Source organism: Thermobia domestica, chromosome 10 (genome assembly GCF_964235325.1).
Source record: "Thermobia domestica chromosome 10, izTheDome1.hap1.1, whole genome shotgun sequence".
Lineage (NCBI taxonomy): Eukaryota > Metazoa > Arthropoda > Insecta > Zygentoma > Lepismatidae > Thermobia > Thermobia domestica.
Window position 1 is genome coordinate 34,517,866 of NC_137463.1, and position 22,412 is coordinate 34,540,277.

A 22,412-nucleotide genomic window follows, 5' to 3' on the forward strand; every position below is an offset into this window, starting at 1 on the left:
AAATAAAAAATGAAAAAAATAACAATAAAAAAAATGAAAAACATACCAAAATTCGAAAGCGACCTAAAGCGCAAATAATAGTGATACATTTTGTTGGTAAAATACAAGTGCCAATAACTGTCACGATCCTAAATGTTCGAAGAACTTTAGCTGTGAAACTTTCTTAGAATACCTTACAGTCTATCTAGACCAGTGATGGGCACACTATGGCCCGTGGGCCAGACGCAACTCTCTGAAAGGTTCTATCTGGCCTGCAACATGATTCCTAATTTGACGAATTTAACTTCACTTCTGAGAATCAATGCATCACAGTTCGAACCAGATAAGAAACTATTAAAGATACATTCACAATTTCGTTCATAATTTTCCAAATTATTAATAGGGTTTAGTATTACTAGAAATTTGTGAAGTGTGCCAGTGCTCTTTTTAATAATTGATGTTACCGTCGCAAAAAATCGTGGATGCAAAATATTCTGTGAATGCGTTGCGCAGATATCCATTATTTACGAAGAGTCTCCCACGGGAGTGGTTGTCAAGGGAATACAAGTGACACTCTGTTGGCAGAAGGTCAGGTGAATATGATGCATGACAGTCTCTCCCAGCCAGGTTGCTGAAGGGTCTCCCTTTGCCTCATGTGGCTTGACACTGTCGTGCAGGAACAGTACACCCTTGCGATTCACCTATGCCGGGTCCTGCCGCAATGCATGGTGCACTCTTTGCAAGGATGAGAGTAGAGGTCAGTGATGGTCTGACCAGGTGGAAGGAACTCGGAATGCATCACTTGCCGATAATTCCATCATATAGAAACCATAACCTTTCTTGGGTGCAAAGGTTGTGTTGAAGTGACAGGAACAGGATCACGTGGCGACAACCAATGTCTGGTACGCTTGGGTGTGTCTCAGAGCACCCACTTTTTGTCAGCAGTGAACAAGCGATCAAAGATGGATGTATTCAGGTGAGGAGTGAGTAAAGACCAACAGGCTGTGATGTTTCTTGTTGCTGCGACAATGTATGGGTATCTACTTGCTTAACTTGTATGACTTCCCTATCCCATGCAGGTGCAGTCTGACTGTTTCAGCGGAAATATGGAATCTTTCTGCAAGTTCATCACACGTTACACCAGTGTCGTTCTCGATGGCTGCTTTCAGGGCCTCGTCATCCAACACATGTGGCCGTCCACTGGGAGGTTCATCCGAAAGGCTCACATCTCCCGAACGAAGTTTGTGAAACCAATGACTGGCGGTGCGTTTGTTCATGGCATTCTCCCCAAATGTCTCAGATATGCGGCGACTTGATGCGGAAGCTGACAGACCAACAGACCAGACACACGCGAATAAGCTGCTTCGATACCTCCATTTCTCTTCGACACTGGACAAACGATGACTGATGTATGTGCGCAACGTATCTGTATTACTGAAAGCTAAAAGTCAGACTAATTCCCGATCACCTGGCAGGCACGCGCGTCACTTCGGTTTCTCTCCATGAGTGAATGATTGGGACGTCAAAAACGGCAAGAACTTCTTTGGTTACCTTGTATATGCGATCAATCTTGCTTCCTCTGTTCACAACGTATGCCACATACAACTTCATTTATGATCATTATTTTGAAGGCATAATTCTCCACAGAATTCTTCAAACCTGATGCTGATTCATTTAGTTTATCCACTTTGTAGACAACTAGACTGAACGGAGTAAGGTTGGACGGCTTACCTACAAAAAGCCTAGGTCGTACAGCCAAACGAAGAAAATGGAACAGCAGAGATGCCTGTCTACCATAGAAATAGTAGGCTTGGAAAATTCTTACTGAACTTACCTTGATCTATACGTTTCCTTGGTGTTCCTCTTGTTTTCATTTTGATTTTGTTCCCTGATCTTCAGTAGCTACCTAAATCCTAATGAATGAAGCAAACTCCCTCTAAATACTAAGATACTTAAATTATCAATTCTCTTAAAGCAGACCTGATGTATCTTCACAAAAAATCATAAATAGATTATAGAATTAAAGTGGATTCTAGTTCAACATTATTACTTTAATTAAATATACATAACAAGAAAATCCTCACTTCTACACATGATTCACTGTCCCTAACGTCACATCTTCACCGACCACACTATATTCTTTTACAGTGAAGCAAATACTAAATAAAGGAAAAGGAAAAGAAATAAAAACATTTCGATTCTCGCTGGTAATGAGAAAGAAATGCAGGTAAATAATTACAAGAATAATACCCAAAAGACTTGTTTAACACTGGAGGTGTCCTAACGCTTCACTCATGGTCACTTTGCGAGTTGATAAATAAAGAGGAAAAAAAAAATCAATCATTAAATACACTATCCCACACAGAAAACGGGCAGTAAGTATATGTATTTCTTTTTGTATATGTTGATTATGTGGTTATATGTGTTGTTTGATTTAACACAAGCATTATAGTTTATACAAAAAGTTTTTAAAAAAATGTATACTCATTGTTGAGGCGCCAATGCGAGACGCTAACCTGCGAGTCTCAAATCGGGGAAAGTCGGATAATTCCAATTTCACGAAAAGCAAACAGTAGAATGCTCATACGGCATATGCCCGATATTTAATGGAACATGCTTTGAGTTCATCGTCAGGCTGTCCTGTGCCTTTCATCTTTTTACGAGCAGCAGCAGAGTAATGCTCTTCCTCATCTACCACCCGAATCACGACCTCTCAACCTACTCAATGCTTTAAAAAAACATAGGAGTGCTAGTCCTACATGTATTCCTACCCTAGCGATCCCACATTTTCATTCAGATATTAAAAAAGACCCAAAGAGGTTAACTCTTCACCCTCTTGTTAGTGAAACAAGCAATCATGCATGGACATAACGCGGTCAACCAATACCTACAGAGTAAGGACTGATTAAATGGAGTTTATGACTCTCTTCAGTACCGAAGATACTAATTAAAGTGGGATCCGAACCAGTATTCAGGTTTTACACAAGGTTTAATATCCATACCAGAGACTAAACAAGTAACACTCCATATAAGAAATAACAAGCATCCACCTGCCTACGAAAGATCACTCTTGCAGAACAAGAATATCGCTTGTTACTATGTAGTATTTTATTATTTTTTTTTTATTATTATTATTTTTAACTTCACTTATCTTTCTGAAGTTTCATCCTACTTAGAAATTAGTGCACTCCTTTTAAAAATATTCCTGTCCAATTACAATTTCTCTGGAGTTCATTTATTTTATTTTTTTTTTAAGAACAAAAAGCAACATCTCCACTATACCTGCAGAGAATCCAACTGTTCTTTTACGGTCGTTAAAACGTCTTCGAAGTCTTGGTTATCACATTCTTCGTTTATCTGCTCCTCGAACACTGCAAGATAATGAAGTGTTCAAACGTATTAAAGAAAGAAAACTAAAACAAACATACATACAAACAAACAAAAAAAGATGCAAAGAAATTCGACATCTAAGGTTATTTGAACCCATCACGTATGAGGGATGATGTCTCTCGGCGATCACATTTCTCGGGAAAAAGGTGAAGGAAAGGAAGCGGCTCGGGATCTTTTATAGGTACTATCCCGGTATTTGCCTGGTATGAATGAGGGGAATTCAGGAAAATCTTCAGTAGGATGGTTGCCCTGGAAAGGTATTTGTACCTTTCTGATTGGGTGTCCCCATCAGAAATCGAACCCGTAACCATTCGGACCATAGGCGAGAGCATGAAAGAATATTAATTAAACACTAACTAAACACTACAATTTCTACATTTCAAGTATTAATCAATTTACTAGGTGAAAAATGATAAAGACAAAGTGAATTAATTAATTAATGAAATTTATAATGATAATAATTTAATTTCTTAAATGTCTTTAAGTATGGTTATTGGCTCAACAAAGCACGCTTCTACTCTTCCTTCTTTTATAAATTATCTTTCCTTCCTTACAAAGGGTGAAAAAATGTAAACTGGGACTCCGAACCCGGGATTTCTAGCATACCATGCTGATGTATTGCACTACGCCATCCAGTCCGTTTCCTAGAACAGCCGAACACTCTCTCACTCCTGGAATCGGTGCTCTCCACTCAAACCGCATGGCTTGTACCACAGCCTAGCTGCTGTACTTGGACAATCCAATGTCTATATATTGAGAACACCTTATGATGGTTGTGATTTCATATATTAATGAAAGGAGCAAACAACCGATATTCACACACCAAATCCTCTGTAGGTGCGAATTCAATAACTTAGAAACAAGTGAAAAAGTGATTTGACTGGACCGTAACTCGATCTCCGGCATACCGTACCGATGCGTTAACCACTACGCCACCCAGTCCGCTTCCAAGAACAAACAAACACTCTCTAACTCCTGCAGTCGGTGTTTTCCACTCAGAAAGTTATTTCCTCCTTTCATTAATATTAGGTGTTCTCAATATATGGACAATGGATTGTCCAAGCACAGCAGCTAGGCTGTGATACAAGACATTTGGTCTGAGTGGAGAGCAGTGACTGCAGGAGTGTGAGAGAGAGTGGCTGTTCTGGGAAGCGGACTGGGTGGCGTAGTGGTCAAAGCATCAGTATGGTACGCCGGAGATCCCAGTCCAGTCAAATCACTTTTTCATTATTTGAAAGTTATTAAATTCCCACCTACAGAGGATTGTCATGTGTAAAGATAAGTTTAAATTGGTTGTTTACTCCTGTCATTAATATTATTCTTTCCTGTTTCGCCATACTGTCACTAACATTTTTAACTTTACAGAGACCAGAGAGCTGACAGTGAATAAAGTCTCATCACAAATAATCTAACGTAAAATGTCAACGAATTTTGAGATATCATATTCTTTACATATTGTAAAACGAGTTTAAATATTTGTTTATCTTCATGACTTAAACTGTTTTCAAGATGTACGTTTATATCTGCACTTGAAACTAAAACATGAATCTTAGTAATTTGATAATATTCAACTGTTATATAAGTATATATTAGATGGTTTTCAAGTGTTATTTCAAACTCTGTATCTTAAAACAAGAAATGGTAAAAGATGTAGTTTTAATTAACGTTTATATAATATTGACATACAGTACATTTATATATATATATATATATATATACAGTGCGTTTGAAGATGAATAGTTCACTCTATACATCAATATAAATATATATGCAGACAAAGCTATACATATATGGCGTGGACCATTTACCTTGAAATGCCTTCGCAATTTTTAAACTAACAGATAAAAATGCTAAAATTTTGTACAATGCAAATATTGACAGAGAACATTGCTTGATGTGCTCAGCAGTACTACCAGATTAACAGTGTTGCCAATCCAACATGAACTTGTAATTTCTTTTCAAAGTGCGCTCTATCAAATTATTACATACTTCAAATCTGCATATTAAACGAGAACTTACACTACCCATTCCTTATTCAGTGTTACAAAATAAGGATGCCACAATGTCATGAATATCAAAATCTGAAGTGTCTCTACAACAGTAATAACACAAGTGAGACGGATGGAGCAATATATAGTTGAAGTACATTAATTAATGTCGAAATACCACTCATGATATGACGTATTTCGAATCAAGTTACAAGGTATTGAAAAGTTAACTGTTTTCGAAAGCCTTTATGTCGAAAAATTCTTAGATAAATACCACATTCAATCACATAGATGGTTTCCTAAAGACGTAAAACTCAATGCCGTCTAGAGCAATATGATATCTCAAATCATTCCAGAGAATGAAAAACAGTAATACGGATTGCTACACTGCGTGAAATGATACATTTGTGAGACTTTTTTATAACGATTGTTGCTCTCCTTTGTTTCTATAACATTATAACAACACTTTTCGATAATTTTAATTACAAGTTCTCACAGTTACAAAATTTAAGCATTATTGCAAACCCTGCTAATGCTTATCATATCTCCTGAACGGTAAACAGTATTACGATCATTAAGACTATTGCAAAGATATGTTTGATTGGATGTGATATTTATCTAAGGAGATTTTCGAAATAAAGCCTTTCTCGAGAGAAGTCACGCTTTCAGTCCCTTATAATTTTATGCCTATTTATTCGATGCCTTATCATGATCTTGTATTCAATATTAAGGTATTTTGGATATGAATTGGCCCGTTCGTCTATTGCTGTTGTAAAGGCATCCCAAATTTGTTCTTTATGATAACTGTGATACTTTAGCGTCCTTATTTTCTAACATTGAATAATAAATATGGTGAAGTTTTCGTTCAATACAGGGTTCCTACTGATCTGGAGAAATCTATTTCTCTGACCTTTGGCAGGAAATTCCCTGACTTTCATGACAGGTATCGGATGACGTTGACATAAAAATGAGGAATAAGTAACTGAATATTTATATATGAGAACATTTATTTTATACACACACAGATAGTAATCAATTCCTCATACTTACATTCTACTTTCCTCCATAAAAATCTAAGTTCCATATAATGGTTGGCTAAGCTGAAATTGGTGTACAATTAATGTTAGAAAAAATATATTTTATAAAATTTCCCTGATTTTCAGTCTTTTACCCTGAGCTTTCCTGACTCGCAACCATTTTCCCTGACTTCCCTAACCAGTAGGAACCCTGCAATATGTAGATTTTAAATATATAATAATCTAACGTACAACTATTAGAAAAAATATATAACTTTATATTGGGTTGGCACACTGTTTATCTGGTAATATTGCAGAATATGTCAATATCTCCTTGTCGATACTTGCATTGTACAAAATTTCAGCGTGTTATATGTCAAGCGATATATCTTCTATATAAATAAAAATGAAAGTGACTATGTTCGTGATTTAATAACTCTTCAATCACCCGACGGATCTCGATCAAATTTTCAACATAAATGAGATTCGGGCCTGGAATGGCTTTTATCACTTTACTTTGACGGTGCAAATTAGGGGAGGGAGATATATAATGATCGAAAATGACCGACATTAGTATCGAAATCATTGTTTTTGGGATCGCTGAGATGAGCTGTGATACTTCCAATACCGTCTAAATCAAAATTCAACCCCACAACTTGGGGAAGGGGAAGGAGATATATAAAAACGACCGATATTAGTGCCGAATCCATAGTTTTCATAGTTTTCGGGGTCGCTGAGATGAACAGTGACACTTCCGATGCCGTTTTAATCCAAATTCAGCCCCGTAATTTGGGGGAGGGGAGGGAGATATATAAAAATGATCGAAAATGACCGATACCCGAGAGCGCTTCAATAATAGTAAAATGTGACTGACTAACGGAACAAATCGGTAATTTTCTTAGCTAGTAGTGTATAAATATTAAGAATTGAGTCTGAGACCTCCAACTTAAGATGCGATGAAAATTTTTATTATATTTAACTGATTCGAGAAATTCAAAGTACACTTATAAAATGATTATCAATTCAACAATCCTTGTATTCAGAGAGATTAAGAAGCTCAAGTTTACACATGTATTCTTAAATACAGGACGCTACAGAGTATAACTTTATAAGCCTCTCTCACTGTACTGTCTTTAGCATATCAGGGATTTCACAATACTTCATTCCACTATGTTCTTTCGTCCCATTGTATGCGAATAAAGGTCACCAGAATAAACAACATTTGGGCTTTTCCTGCTCAAAATCCGTAATGTTTGAATTGAAGCATACTGTATACTGATTTTTAACTCTGTGGAATACAACGAGTAATTCAACTTCACAAAGTTGCATCATAACTTATACAACAGTGAATTGTAACATTTAAGAATTACTCACTACGAAGTTCCTCTTCTTTCCGTTTCAATTTATCTTTCACGTACTTCCTCTCCGATTCCAATTTTGTAAGTTCGTTCTGCTTATTATTTAACTTTTTGTTGAGTTCTTTTACTTCTCGGCCCTGAAAGTAATATAAAATCAATCAAATGTTACATTTTCATACACTGTAATTAAATTTCCTTAAAAGTTAAAATTGTATTCACTTTTGCTAATAAAACTGACTTGCCAACTGACCAAAGCAGTATATATATATATATATATATATATATATATATATATATATTAAGATTATATATTTGTGTTACAGTTTTGGCTATGTAACATAGCCTTCCTCAGACACATTATGAGAGAAATATCCAATTTTGACAGCTTATATACAATCTGAATGCAAGACACACCCGGTTTCTCTTTACAAAACGTAAACTTTTAATTGGCTCTAAAAAGTAAATGTTTAATTAATGTAGTCACTTTCTCTTTTGCGCACCTGTTATGAAACTCTTAATTAGGTGTTTGTCACTTACACTTTCTATTCGCTATTGCCCATCTGCTGTTCTCCATAGTACACCTGCTCCAACAGTTCCAATTAAAGGGATCAACACGAGCTGTTGAGAGTTTTATTAGCAATCTTGAATTTTCCAAAGCTACGATCAATAATTTACAAGTTGTATTCACTTAAGCATTCAAATGGTAAATAGCAATTTCATGCAACGTTTCAATGACCAATTGTCATTTCCTCATGTGTTCCTTAAGAAATTATGCTGCTCGTCGAACAACATATTTTGATTTTATTTTCTCTATTGTACAAGTGTGTGCAGATCAAAGTGTTAGCATTTTAAACTAGATTACAAGGGAAACAAAAATCAATTACAGTTCCATGTTTTATAAAGGAGTGCAGAAAGAATTGGTGGAATGAGAAAATGGGAGGAAACAGGAGTACCCCAACAAAATCCACGGACACGATATTGTGCATTACAAACGTACTTGGCCGGAGATCGAACAAACCCCACGCACGAAAAGTAAGCGCCCTACCACTGAGCCATCGTGTCTCCCGTGATTCAATTAAGGATGTAGCTCAGAATTTCTCTTTTCGGCTTATATTATTTCATTTTGATTACCGGTAATGTATAAGTGAGTAAAAAGAACGCAGATTAAGAAGTACTTTTCAACGTGATTTGATATGGCATTTGTACCGGACAAGTCAAGTTAAGGGAAATATGTCAAGTTGGTTGCGAATACACATTTAACTAACAGATATTTATTACTTTTCTTTTAATGAATGTTGAATATGTTATATTAAATCGAGTAGCTATAACAGTCATCTGGTTTCTGTTATAGCTACAAATCCGAAAATCACTAGAATAATACAACAATACAGTTTGAAAATATTCAGAAGAACGTAAGACCATGTTTTAAATAACACTAATACTATAAGAAAAGAGGAAGGAACGTTTTTGACATGGAATTTCAAAGCAGTAGCTCAAGAAACATGAACATTTTATCTAGAATGGATGAAATAAATCAAAACACGCAGTGTAATTTCTTGAGAAACACGCTGATCACGCCCGTATTTAGATATTTTACACCTCTGAATCCAAGAAAATTTTGCGCGCCACCCCTTATTCGTTCTGTATTCATTATATGTAAGGAAAGAGGAACGAAAGAAAAGAAACTGATAAAATACTAAACACTATAGTGTGTATCTAGGATACAAAATAAAACCAAAAATCACTAAAACTACTAGATACTAGTATACAGAAAATACCAACGTTATTTTCAGCATAGATCTTCCTTAAATTTCTCTCTCGCAAACAGCTTCTTTTTTTGCATAGCGTATTTCAATCTCGACTCTATTTTAAAATGCAGGCCCTGAAAATCTGCCGACCTGGGTCCCTGTTATCCGTGTGTAAATAGGGAACTGATTATGAGGAAGTGAATAATTGGTCATTGAAACATTGTGTCAAATTGTCGTTTACCAACTGGGTACTTAAGTAAGTGTAATTTTAACTTTAATTATTAATATGCATCCTATTACATAACTAAGTAATTTTAAATATAATTAAACTTAACGATAACTGAAATTAGCCTCTTGAAATACGATCTCTGAACATTACTTCTTATATGATTTCTAAAAGATTTTTCCACCCTTAAGAAACAAAATATTATACAGATATCTATTAATTAATTTAATACTAACCAAGTTGTCGACAGCTGTTTGAAGTTCGTACTTAATCCCTTGATCTGGAACTACTTTCAACAACTTTAAAAGCGGCTCCTCATGTTTGCGTTTCCTGAAATACAATACAATTTTATATATATATATAGGCTATATATGGGAAAACACATGGATATTATTTTTGCTACAGATATCCATATATTATCTTCGTATATACTCTTATTTTAAATTATGTAATTAGTTAATTCGTTACGAAGTAAAATTCACCACAAATTTTTCATAAGCCTAATATTCTGTATCATTGTTTCTTCATAATGTGGAAAACTAAACGCGTCAAGAGACTGTCTTTTGTCTAATGAATGTGGAACGATATTACTGGTGTCTCCAAGTTAAGACATTTTATATTTAATATTTTTGGACTAAATTGTGTGTTTTGGTTAGTGTTGTGTCAAGCAGGAAAAACATTTGGTGTATTCTACGGAGTTATTTAGTTCTGCAGACACAGACAAGTCACTGTTTCGTATTATTTTGTATTTTATGTTCGTTTTCCCTAGAAGTTACCGAGCCTTTTACTTTGTATTGTTAATGTAGCCGGAACGTTCAAATAATAAATATTTCATACGCAATACTTTTCTTCATACATTTAAACATTAAAGACTAACAATTATAATATTGTATCTTCAAAAATCAATAGATTTTGAGGATATGGTAAAATCGTTAAGTTTTAGCTACCACATAACAATCGTGTCTATCGTGCTCAGTCATTAAACATTAGTGTATATCTCTATGACACTAAAAACATAGTACTATACAACTGTAGAAAACTTAAAAAGAAAGTTTTGCTCATTGTTACTTTATAGAACAGAATAAGAAAAGACATAACCACTTACAACTTTCTTATCTCAGTCTCTTTGGTAGTCTTTCTCTCCTTTAAATTGTCCAACATCTCCTGCTGGTTGCTCTGTTTTACTAGTTGTTTCACTTCTTCATTTAAGTCATTCAGTCGCTGCTCCAATCTAACATAACAAATAATTAAAAGTAATAAGTAAGGACCCATCTCTGAAATTTCATCATGCAGAAACAGAGATATAAAGAACAGGAGTAAGGGGTATAACTATCTGCCATTAACTCAAATATCAAATATCCTTATGCATCGATTTTACCTAGTAAAAATGTGGCCCCGCGTAGCATAGTTGCTAACGCTCTCGCCTTCGATGCGAGTGGTCCCGGGGAAAAAAGTGTAAAAAGTTTTTTCAGGCCAGCCATCCTGAATGAGATTTTCCTCATTGACACCAGGCAAATGCCGGGGTTGTACCTAACTTATAGATCCCAGGCCGCTTCCTTCCTTCTCTTTCCCCGGATCGTGTGCTCGCCGAGGGACATCATCCCTCATACGTGACTGGCTAAATGGCCGTAGATGCCAGAAACCCAGAAATCTAAATCCTAATCCTAGTAAAAATGTTTCTAGATCCAATTCTCAAGAAATTCGAAGATACAAGAATCCGAACCTGACACGCAAAGCGATATTATTTAACTGTGGTGAATCAAAACAGATACACAATGCAACTCCTCACACATAACACATGTCATCAAATATCACACGGATGAGATCAAAGGAGAGAAAAGTCGCTTGTGGGAAAATATGTGCTAACTTCTAGTTACAAAATCTGTGGAAAGAACTTCTCGATAGACTAGAAGAGGATATAGGTGGATTTTACGGAATTGGGTTATAATAACCCTGACCGGATTAATATGGTTCAGGGCCATTGACGCTGTAAGAACATTGGCGAACTTCTGAACCAGTGCTTTATTCTGGCAGTACGACATATTGGGAACTTTTTACTTAAATTTGTATGTATGGCTGAATCTTTTTAATTCGAAATCCAAGCGGACATAAAAAGCTGAAATTACCCAAAAATATACATTGTTAAATACTTAAAAATTAAGAAGGGAACATGTTACTTGCGTGATACAATACTGCAAACAAACGAATTACGTTTACTCGCAGGTAAATTACACGTACCACGGAGAATAGATTAACTACAATACCAAATATACTAAATTAATACACAGAACAACGTTAATTATCTGTTCCTACTTAAAGTTGTGATCTTCAGTTGCTTTGATTTTATAGTTTTTACACGGTCAACAAAATTTTCAGTTTTATTTATTGCGTAAAATACGTTATCAGTAATACCTGGTTGACATTCAACAACCTTAAATTTTCAACCATTTTGTAAGCTTCAGATGAGATTAGCACGCGCATTTTTTTTTTTTTTTTTTTTTTTTTTTTTTTTTTTTTTTTTTTTTTTACTTCATTCCTGATATCATCATCATCAGAGAGAGATTGTTTTTTGTCACTCTTTCCTAGGCTGCCTCTGGATAAATGAAAACCAGTTCGAATTGCACTTCTGTTTGCAATCCGTCTACCATTAAAAATTCTAGTACTGCATTATTTCGAATTATCCAAACAAGGCTCAAAAGTTCGATTTACCCACGACTTTTACCATTTGTTTTCAATATAGTTTTCAAATGGAATAAACTTTCGTTCAAACTATTGAATATTTCAAATTATCTAAGTTCGAATTAACGAAAGCCCGTTGTATATGATTTCTTTAGTCTATTTTTTTTAAGTTTTCTTGAATTTATGAAATGAATTTTTCGATTTAAATTGAAATAATATAAAATGATTACAACCTACTAGCATATAAATATATCGTTTCTAAGTAAAAGAGCCGTTCGTAATGAAACGGTCAAAACGTTAAGGTGAATTCCAAATTAAGACAAGTACTTCTATTTTTTTACTACCAGAAACTGGCGCGTCTGGAAAGCAGACTGAGTAGCGTAGTGGTTAACTCATCGGCACGGCATGCCAAGCATCCCGATTTCGAATCCTGGTCCAATTATTTACTTTTTCACTCTGTATGTGTTATTGAATTCGCACCTACAGAGGACCTGGTGTGTTTCCTCCTTCCATTATTATATACGAAATTACAACTGTCAAAAAGATGTTCTCAACATATGGACAATGAAATGTCCAAGCACCGCACCTAGACTATGGTAAAAGCCACGTGGTCTGAGTAGAGAGCACCGACTTCAGGAGTGAGACAGACTGTGTGGCTGTTCTAGGAAGCGGACTGGGTAGCGTAGTGGTTAACGCATCGGCACGGCATGCTGAAGATTCAGGGTTCGAGTTTCGGTCCTCATTCACTTTTACACTTTGTGTGTTAATTTTAAATTAAACTTATTATGAGTAAACCATGAAAAGCAACAGATAGTTAAGAACTACGGAGAAAACTAGTTGCTCAACTCATGTTTTAAATCGTGGCATTTAAATACGTTCTTTTCAGTGGGCGATAATTGGATCAGCCTAGAAGATAATGTAGAACTAGAGCTTCGGGAAGTAGAATTAGGGGAATTAGAAATTATATTTCTGTACTTTTGGAATCTAAGACCATTTTAGCCCATCACGTACGAGGGATGACGTCCCTTGGCAATCACACTATCCAGGAAAATAAAGAAGGAAGCGGCCTGGAATCTATACGTTAGGTACCATCCTGGCATTTGCCTGGCTTGAATCAAAAAAACTCAGGAGAAACTTCTTCAGAATGGTTGGCCTGAAAAAGTCTTTACACGCTTCCGATCGAGTCCTCCCACCGGGAATCGAACCCGGGACCGCTCGCACCAAACGCGAGTGTGTTAGCGACTAAAAACCTAATGGGTATAACAATTACTATAATAACATGCGTACATCTCGGAATTTTTGAAGGTTAGAGTCATAAAATTTGGTACCTGAATTTCTCATCTCTTAAAATCATAAGATACGTGTTTCAAAGTTTTTTGATATTTGTTCTAAAAGGAAAGGAAAGAAGTAGGAAGCAAAAGGAATTAAATGAAATAAGAAATTTCAGTTTAACATCCCACCATTATGCCCTGTAGGCTAAGGGAGACGATGATCAAGGCAAATGAATGATGATGAAAGAATTGGTGGAATGAGAAAGTGGGAGAAAACGAGAGTACCCCAAGAAAACCCACGGACACGATGTTGTCCACCACAAGCTTACTTGGCCAGGGATTGAATCAGGGACCCCATGTACCAAAGGTAAACGCTCTACCACTGAGCCACCGTGCCCCCGGGGAAGCAAGGAGCTAGGGTTCCAATTATTATAATAAAATATCCATATCTCAGAATCGCTTAAAGACATGAAATTGCTGTTTTGGACTTTCAATCTAAATAATTAAACACAAGTTCCTGCGTTTCCTAGATGTATGACTAATAATAATAATAATAATAATAATAATAATAATAATAATAATAATAATAATAATAATAATAATAATAATAATAATAATAATGTATCCTTTAAAAAGCCATACGAGAAGTTCGAATTTTTTGCGAGATTTCGAGTTTAGATAAATTCTGTATGAAAAGTACAGGAGGAAGAAGGCAAAATATTACCCACAATAACATGGGAAGGCATTTGCTGGTTTTATTATACGTAATAATTACGAATATATACAAGGTTAGTGCAATAATTATCCTATTACTACCCTTTATATATATATATATATTTCAAGTTTTTCAGCAAATATATTCTTCTATTTGGTCTAGGAATTAATTCGTGCGGTTGGTACGCACACATTGAAGCTGTAGTACAAATACAAAATACATACATACCTTAAGAAAAATATTGTCCATCGCTAGCCACCACTTTCGCCCATCTGTCAGGCAATGTACGGATTCCGTGGCGAAAGAAGTCCTCATCCTTGAAAGCGATCCAGTCAGAGACCCATGTTTCGATATCTTCTGAAGAAGTAAACCGCTGTCCAATCAAATCGTTGTTCATGCAATCGAACAAGTAGTAGTCCGAAGGAGCAACGTCTGGTGAATACGGCGGGTGGGGTAAAACTTCCCATCCGACATTTTCTAAATAGGTTTTGACCGGTTTTGCGACATGTAGGCGAGCGTTATCATGTTGAACAATAAGTTTATCATGTCTGTTCTCCCATTCTGGTCGTGTTCTGGCCAGAGCTTGCTTCAAACGCATTAATTGTCGTCGATAACGTTCTCCATTCATAGTTTCACCCGGTTGCAGCAGCTCATAGTACACCACACCTTTCATATCCCACCATATGCACAGCATAACCTTTGCACAGTGAATATCTCGTTTTGGTTGTGATGGACCTGGTTCACCTGGTTTCACCCAGGCCTTTTTTCGTTTAGGGTTCTCGTAATGGATCCAATTCTCATCACCCGTAATAATTCGATGCAGAAACCCCTTTCTGCTCTGTCGTTGAAGCAGCAATTCGCAAATGGTTTTTCGTCTTTCAACGTCTCTGTCTTTCAATTCATGTGGAACCCAATTTGACATCTTTTGAATCATTCCCATGGCTTTCAAGCGTTTGGAGACTGTTGTTTGATCAACGCCTAATGCTGCTGCAAGTTGTTCCTGCGTTTGACACGAATCCTGCTCGAGCAATGCTGTCAATTCTTCGTCTTGAAATTTTTTTGGCTGTCCAGCTCGCTCTTGGTCTGCCAAGCCGAAATCACCACTTCTAAACTGTGCAAACCACTTCTGACACGTTCGCTCAGCTAGAGCATGGTCACCATACACTTCCACCAAAATACGATGACTTTCAGTCGCACTTTTCTGCATGTTAAAGTAATGCAGCAGGACACCCCGCAATAACACTTTATCAGGCACAAATTACGCCATGTTCACTTAACTACAAACTGGTGTTGTTGACGCTTTAATCCACTGCCCTATACTACGAACGATACGCGATGACAGGGGTTTGCAACACATGTGTGGATACACGGAACTGTGGGACGCTCCGTTCGTTGCGCCATCTCTTGTCCACCCGCACGAATTAATTCCTAGACCAAATATATTCCACTCGTAGTTGATAGAATATATATATATATAGGGTGGGCCATTTTAATTAATCCACGGAAATATCTGAAAAATGATAAAACATAGAAGAAATTTTTGAAGTACACGTTATATATTGCTAAGGGGGAAACCCAATTCCGCCAAAAGTACCCCTCCCCGCCCCCCCTAAATGGGGGTAACGGGGGGTAACTTTGAAATGTCAAATGGGAACATGGGTCGAGTAATACCTCGTTCGAAAGGTCTTGGAAAACTAAGTAACGCTGTACCAAAAGATGTTTCATATTGTGCACCAGTTTCAAAATGGCCGCCATGATATCGTTCGGAAACTCCAGTACCCGTAGTATGAAAACCATGGAAGGTAAATGAATGGAAAAAAATTGAAATACGTAAATATCATAGGGTATATCGAATGATGTAATCCCTGTGGTCCCAGTGGCCTCCCTAAAGGGGTCTTGTGGGCTAACTTCAAAATTTCAATGTCCGACCGGACAACGGTTCGGGCGTACGCTTGACCTACCCAATGCTGTTTGGAAGGCAGACTTCATGCATAGAGAATTGGTGCACTAAGTTAACGCGGATGGCCACAGTTACATTTTGATTAACTATTAGCATTCATGTCATATTGTGAGCTTGAGGGACGAAACGGTGTGTACGTATATCCCCGAAATGCTTTTTGAATAACCAGCACGCATTGCAAAAAAAGTTTCTCTTTTTTTAGTCACTACAGCGTCATCCTTACAAACAAATGTTTCAACCACACCATACCTATTTGTAAGGTTAGCCTAAATTTACGAATTAGAGTTCTCGTTTGAACTTTCACTTTACTTTCCACCCCACTCACATAGAGAGCGCAGGGAGAGATTATTTTGCAGGACTTGGATTTCTCTCTATACATTATGGCAATTTTACTCTAATATTTTTATCTCTGTTGTATTATTCTCGAGCCTTGGAACGCCTCCGTGGTTTTCCTATTTAATTTTCGTTATTTTCATTTATGTCTAACCGTATTCATACTATGGGCACTAGACGTTTTCTTAGACACAGTCACCATGTCTTTGCGATCATTTTGAAAACGGCGTCTCATGTCGAAAATTTTCTTACAGAAGCTGTTTGATATTAATTTGTCTATGTAACGTGATGTTACTCGCTTCAAGCTGCTATTTCAAATTTTCAAGTTTGCCCCGGATACCTTTCAATTGGCCCTTGGAGTCACCCCGACAACACCTCTCGATGTGCCTTACGTCAGTTAGCTACTCCAGTTTTTCTTTTGTTGATTTATCTCCAAACGCTTTCATACTACGGGTACTAAACCTTTTCTCTGACACGGATACTATGTTTCGGCGGCCTTTTGAGAACACTGCCATTTCACATCAATCGTTTTCTCCTGTAATATGTTAGATTTTGCAAGATTTATCGAACGAGGTACCACTCGACTCATGTTACTATTTGAAATTTTGAAGTTAGCCCCCAAGACCCCTTTAGGGAGGCCACTAGGATCACAGGGACCACACCGCTCGATATGCCCTATGATATTTACGTATTTCAATTTTGTTCCATTCATTTACCTTCCATGGTTTTCATACTACGGGTACTGGAGTTTCCGAGCCATATTATGGCGGCCATTTTGAAACCGGTGCACAATATGGAACATCTTTTGGTACAGCGTTACTTAATTTTCCAAGACCTTTCGAACGAGGTATTACTCGACCCATGTTCCCATTTGACATTTCAAAGTTACCCCCCGTTACCCCCATTTAGGGGGGGCGGGGAGGGGTACTTTTGGCGGAATTGGGTTTCCCCCTTAGCAATATATAACGTGTACTTCAAAAATTTCTTCTATGTTTTATCATTTTTCAGATATTTCCGTGGATTAATTAAAATGGCCCACCCTGTATATATATACGAGACATGTTCCGAAAGTAAGTTTCGTCTTTTGTTTTGAATGAAGGAACACCAGGTGAGATAAACAATCGCCATAAGAAACCACACCCGTTACTGGTTTAACGACGGAAGGAGAGGAGGTGGAATGACGCATGCGCAGAGAGCCGAAAAAAGAGTAGCAGCAGACCGGCGTGCCCGAGGTTATTCGAGTACAAATCACGATGGCTGGCAGACGTGTGCTGACACCGTGGTCGCCAATGGAAGTGCGTGCTGTTATTCGGTATAAATGGAGACGTGAGACTAGTGTGTCCGTCATCCATGGACGCCTACAGACCATAGATGGTGTGAAGAGATCATGTCTCGGCAAATGGTTGGTCGCAGGTGTTCAATGTTCAGTGAAGGAAGCCAGTGTGTGGAGGGTGAAGATCGAAGTGGGGGTTCCTCCACATCCATGATGAAAACAACATTGCTACAGTACAGGGCATGTTGTCAGCGGACAGGCACATAACAGTGTCAGATGTGGCGCCCATAATGCGTATTGGTCGAGATCAGGCACCCAGTTTTACTAGAGTGTTTTCTTCAAACTGTTAGCACGCTACGACAGATGTCTCAATGTCGGTAGCGACTATGTCCGAAAAACAGTGAAAAGTGTATAGTTTATGATGCCATGGTGTATTGTGTTTGGCAATAAAGTTTCAGCGAGAAAAAAAAAACAAAAAAAACGACGAAACTTACTTTTGGAATGGCCCTCGTAAAAAAAAAAGTGTTAGTAGGTAGTTCGCCGAGAACTTCAAACAATCAACATCTTTGTAACTTTGTACTTCTCTTATCTACAACTTCCCTGTTTTCTCTAATATATTTAAATTACGCAATAACATACCTATCACGTTTCTCCCTCGCCTCATTAATTTCTCTTTTCATTTTTTCAACGTCTAAGGAATTTTCTACATCTTCCAATTCTCTTTTCGATCTGTCCAATCTGGATTCTATATTTTTCAATTTACCCGCAGCAGCATCCACCTGATTAAGAAAGAACAAAATTAAAATTGCGAATTATTAATGACATAATATTGAGCATACAGTTTCATTAAACACAAGTAAAAGAGACATTCGATTAGTACAGGAAAGTGTGGAATATAAAAAAAAAAATCACTAAGGATCTTAAAAAAAGTTATACAAAAAATTCTAATGCACTGTAAAGAAAAACCAATAAACGATCTACTACAGCTGGAAGAAAATGTTGCTAACTTACATTATGACATTAAATATAAGTTATATTTCTCTTTCCTCAAAGATATAAATACAATGAGAATCTTGGTTTCTCTTCGCTCTCTATTCTTAGCTTCTAAACAAACCTACGTTCATACTGTAACTATCAAATTTCCGCACACTTACTGCGGTATGTTAACGATTGATTAATTTTTTTTTCTCTTGAGTAAATACATGGAAAAATATACGGATTCATTATAAGAAAAAAGAAACAAAAATATTAAGATATTGTCCGCTGTGGATAAAAAAAAATAATAATTTCTATGTATTTATCTTTCATCTCAAAGCAGACAATAGAATATTTTAATGTAAAACGTTACGAATGATTTAAAGAAAGTGTTTCAATACTGAAATGTATTTTAAATAGTGCTGTGTACATAGTAAACAATTTCCATTCTTTCCTTCTAAACAGAAGTGAAAGAAAACTTTCTTTTCTTGATTTAATTCTTCCAGTATTCGTTTTACAGGGATTTTACAAAATATTTTTCAGTTTTTCCCTGATTTCCAGGTGCCAGACCATCCATTTTACCCTGACCCGCAGTATTTACTAAAATAAAGATTCGCTAATGAAACCTGCTTGTAAGAGCTAAATAAAGGCTTGGTTAATAACAATGGATAAACAAAATACGTGAATTACTCAAAGAATTGTTATTTGAACTACTAAATTAATTTTATGAGAGACCTTCAAATTAGTACATAATTTTGAATTATTAATTAAAAAAAAAAAAAAAATCATTTCGTTTTCCCTGACTTTTATACGATTTCCCTGACATCCAGATTTGTAAGAACCCTGCTGTTTTTTTATTATATACTTCTATTGTACAATAACAGTTGCCATACTACTAAATAATGAAATATTGCCAACGCATCAAATAATGTATGATTACCACGCATCTTGTACATACACGTCACTCCTGGAAAAAAAAAAAATGATGCTCAGCAAATACGCTATTTTCCGCAATATTGTTAGTTGTCTAGTATTGCGTAATTAATTCTTTGTTCTGTCCTTTGTATGATACAGCAAGTAACATTTATGCAATAAGCAGGAGCAGAAATGATGACTGCATTCCATGGTTGTCACTAAACCTCCATTATATTCGGCAACATGCAGTTAAATAACGTAATGTAACAACATGCAGCTCCTTCATATTGAGTCTGTGTTGTTTAAAAGATTCGGAAATAGCTGAAACTATTTTTTTTTCTAAACCGAGGCCTTTACAAAATTAAAACATACGAACAAAATTGGTTCCTTTTATTTGAGACCGTTCGATACTTATTGAAATGTTAAAAGTGAATCCCTTGTGCAAATTTCTATTGTGTGTGATATCGTTTATAAGTAAACAAACGAAACGCATCTTGTCATAATAAGTTATTTTGTTTAGTGGTCATAAGTGTGCGAAATAGGAAATCATTGTGACAGCCGTATTTCTTATGAATATTTTAATTTGTAAGTTTGGCTATTGGTAATATTTTATGTGATTCATCTTAAACCTGTTCATTATTGCTCAAACATCTTTTTAAGGCACTTTACCAACATTCATGTCACTTTTAGTTTACAAATTCTAAACGCAATGCTTCGTGAAATAAGAGATACTAAACACTGCGATAGAATGCATAAGTTGAATTTCAAAAGTATCCTTTAATTATGAGGAAGATAAATGAATAGAATGTAATGCATTCTATGTAATGTAAGGCATTTTGTAATGCACAACAGAATAAGTTTCTGTTCACATTTCATCATCGTCTAGTCCCTTAGTTTACTACCTTATCACTTATACCGCAAATGCTTACAGATTGGCATCCGTTTAGTGATTACGGAGTCTACAGAGATGGAAAATTCGCCTGACCCATATAACAGCTTGAATTAACACTTACGGATTTCTTTTTAAAAGTTACATTAGAAAATTAATATTTTCTTCCTACTCTTCTTAATGAAAAATGAAAACGAAATGCAAGTATCATTGTAATTATCGATGCTGATGATTTATATAAGCCCCGGAGAAGAGCTCCCATTCAATTTTTGTAAATTAAAACTTGAAGATATACTGCATTCAATGACAAGTAAACTTTTCTTTTTCACTTTCTTCACAATAAAACGCTATTTCTGAAATGAAATCTTAAAAGTTTTACGTCCCACAGTTATGCTGGCGAGGCTAAAGTAGGCGGTGATGATGAAAAATGGTGGACTGAAGAAAGTGGGAGGAAACGGGAGAACCCCGGGAAAATCCAGGCACACGGTGTTTGTTCACCACAAAATTCACATGGCGCGAGCTGGGATCGAATCAAGGACCCCATGCACCAGAGGTGAACGCTCTACCGCTGAGCCACCGCGGCCCCAACGCTATTTCTGAATAGCTTACTAAAACACACTATGTATTTGGCTGCAGGGGGAAGGGAACATTTATTCACTAGTTACTTTATATACTTTATATAAAACATATCGATAATCCGGAAATTTGATGGGTTACGATGTGAACTAAACTTGGACATTATAATACGTTTGGAAATCCTACCTCATTTATAGCACTCCTCAATTTCCTCAATTCGCCTTTGTTATTGTGTATTTGAGTGGCTTTCGTCTTAATTTCTTGTTCCAGTTTAACTTTTTCATCTCTGTAATAAAAAAATTTTTTTGGTTGTTATCTAGTTATAAACCGAAAAGTAATATATTTCACGTGCAACACAATCTATTTCCGGCATTTTTTCAAACAAATATACAGAAATATTTAAACTAAAATAGGCTTAAAATTCGTTTTAAAAAAAATGCATATTGACTATTTTTAAGTTTATAATATAAGTTTTTTTACCTTTTTAACGAGTATGATAATTCTCTTATCCAATATTTCAATCTCCAATGGTCTGTCTTCGTCAGGGCTAATTCTCTGTAAGAAGAGAACTCGAACTACATCTTGGAAGTGATCACATATTTTGATGTTCTTAAACTGAAGAGTTGTAAGATCAGCTCTTAAATTCTACAGATTCAGGACGAAACATAGTATCTTATGACTGTTCAGTTTCAGAAGAACATTAAGGTATGTGATTACAAGAACCAGTTTGAGTTTTCTTTTTACAAACACTTATCCCTAACAAAGACCTCAGGGCCATTAGAAAATGAAAATGAAATGAAATCTTTAAGTTTTACGTCCCACGGTTATGCCGGTTAGGCTAAAGGAGACAATGATGATGAGAGATGAGTGAAATGGTGGAATGAAGAAAGTGGGAGGAAACGGGAGAACCCCGAGAAAACCCACGAGCACGGTGTTTGTCCACCACAAAGTCCACACAGTGCGAGCTGGGACCGAACCAGGGACCCCAAGCACAGGAGGTCAGGACCATTAGAGATTTACATATTAGATAAGAGAATGACCAAACGCACTAGAAAGATGAATTAAAAAATAAAAACAAATACTTTATTGTATTAAATTCCGAGTGTGTATAATTAAAATGA

At 36.3% G+C, this 22,412-nt stretch overlaps 1 protein-coding gene across 2 annotated transcripts in view; it reads right to left on the bottom strand.

Annotated features, from left to right (window-relative positions):
* Window positions 1–22,412, bottom strand: part of rad50 (DNA repair protein rad50) — a 124,885-nt gene that overhangs the window by 49,127 nt on the left and 53,346 nt on the right. For both annotated transcript variants that reach the window (XM_081727996.1, XM_081727997.1), the window contains exons 11-16: window positions 21,478–21,577; window positions 18,576–18,715; window positions 10,811–10,936; window positions 9,942–10,035; window positions 7,748–7,868; window positions 3,262–3,350 (exon numbers count right to left, since the gene is read on the bottom strand). In XM_081727996.1, the coding sequence (XP_081584122.1) occupies window positions 3,262–3,350; window positions 7,748–7,868; window positions 9,942–10,035; window positions 10,811–10,936; window positions 18,576–18,715; window positions 21,478–21,577 (670 nt within the window). The remainder of the gene's footprint in view (window positions 1–3,261; window positions 3,351–7,747; window positions 7,869–9,941; window positions 10,036–10,810; window positions 10,937–18,575; window positions 18,716–21,477; window positions 21,578–22,412) is intronic.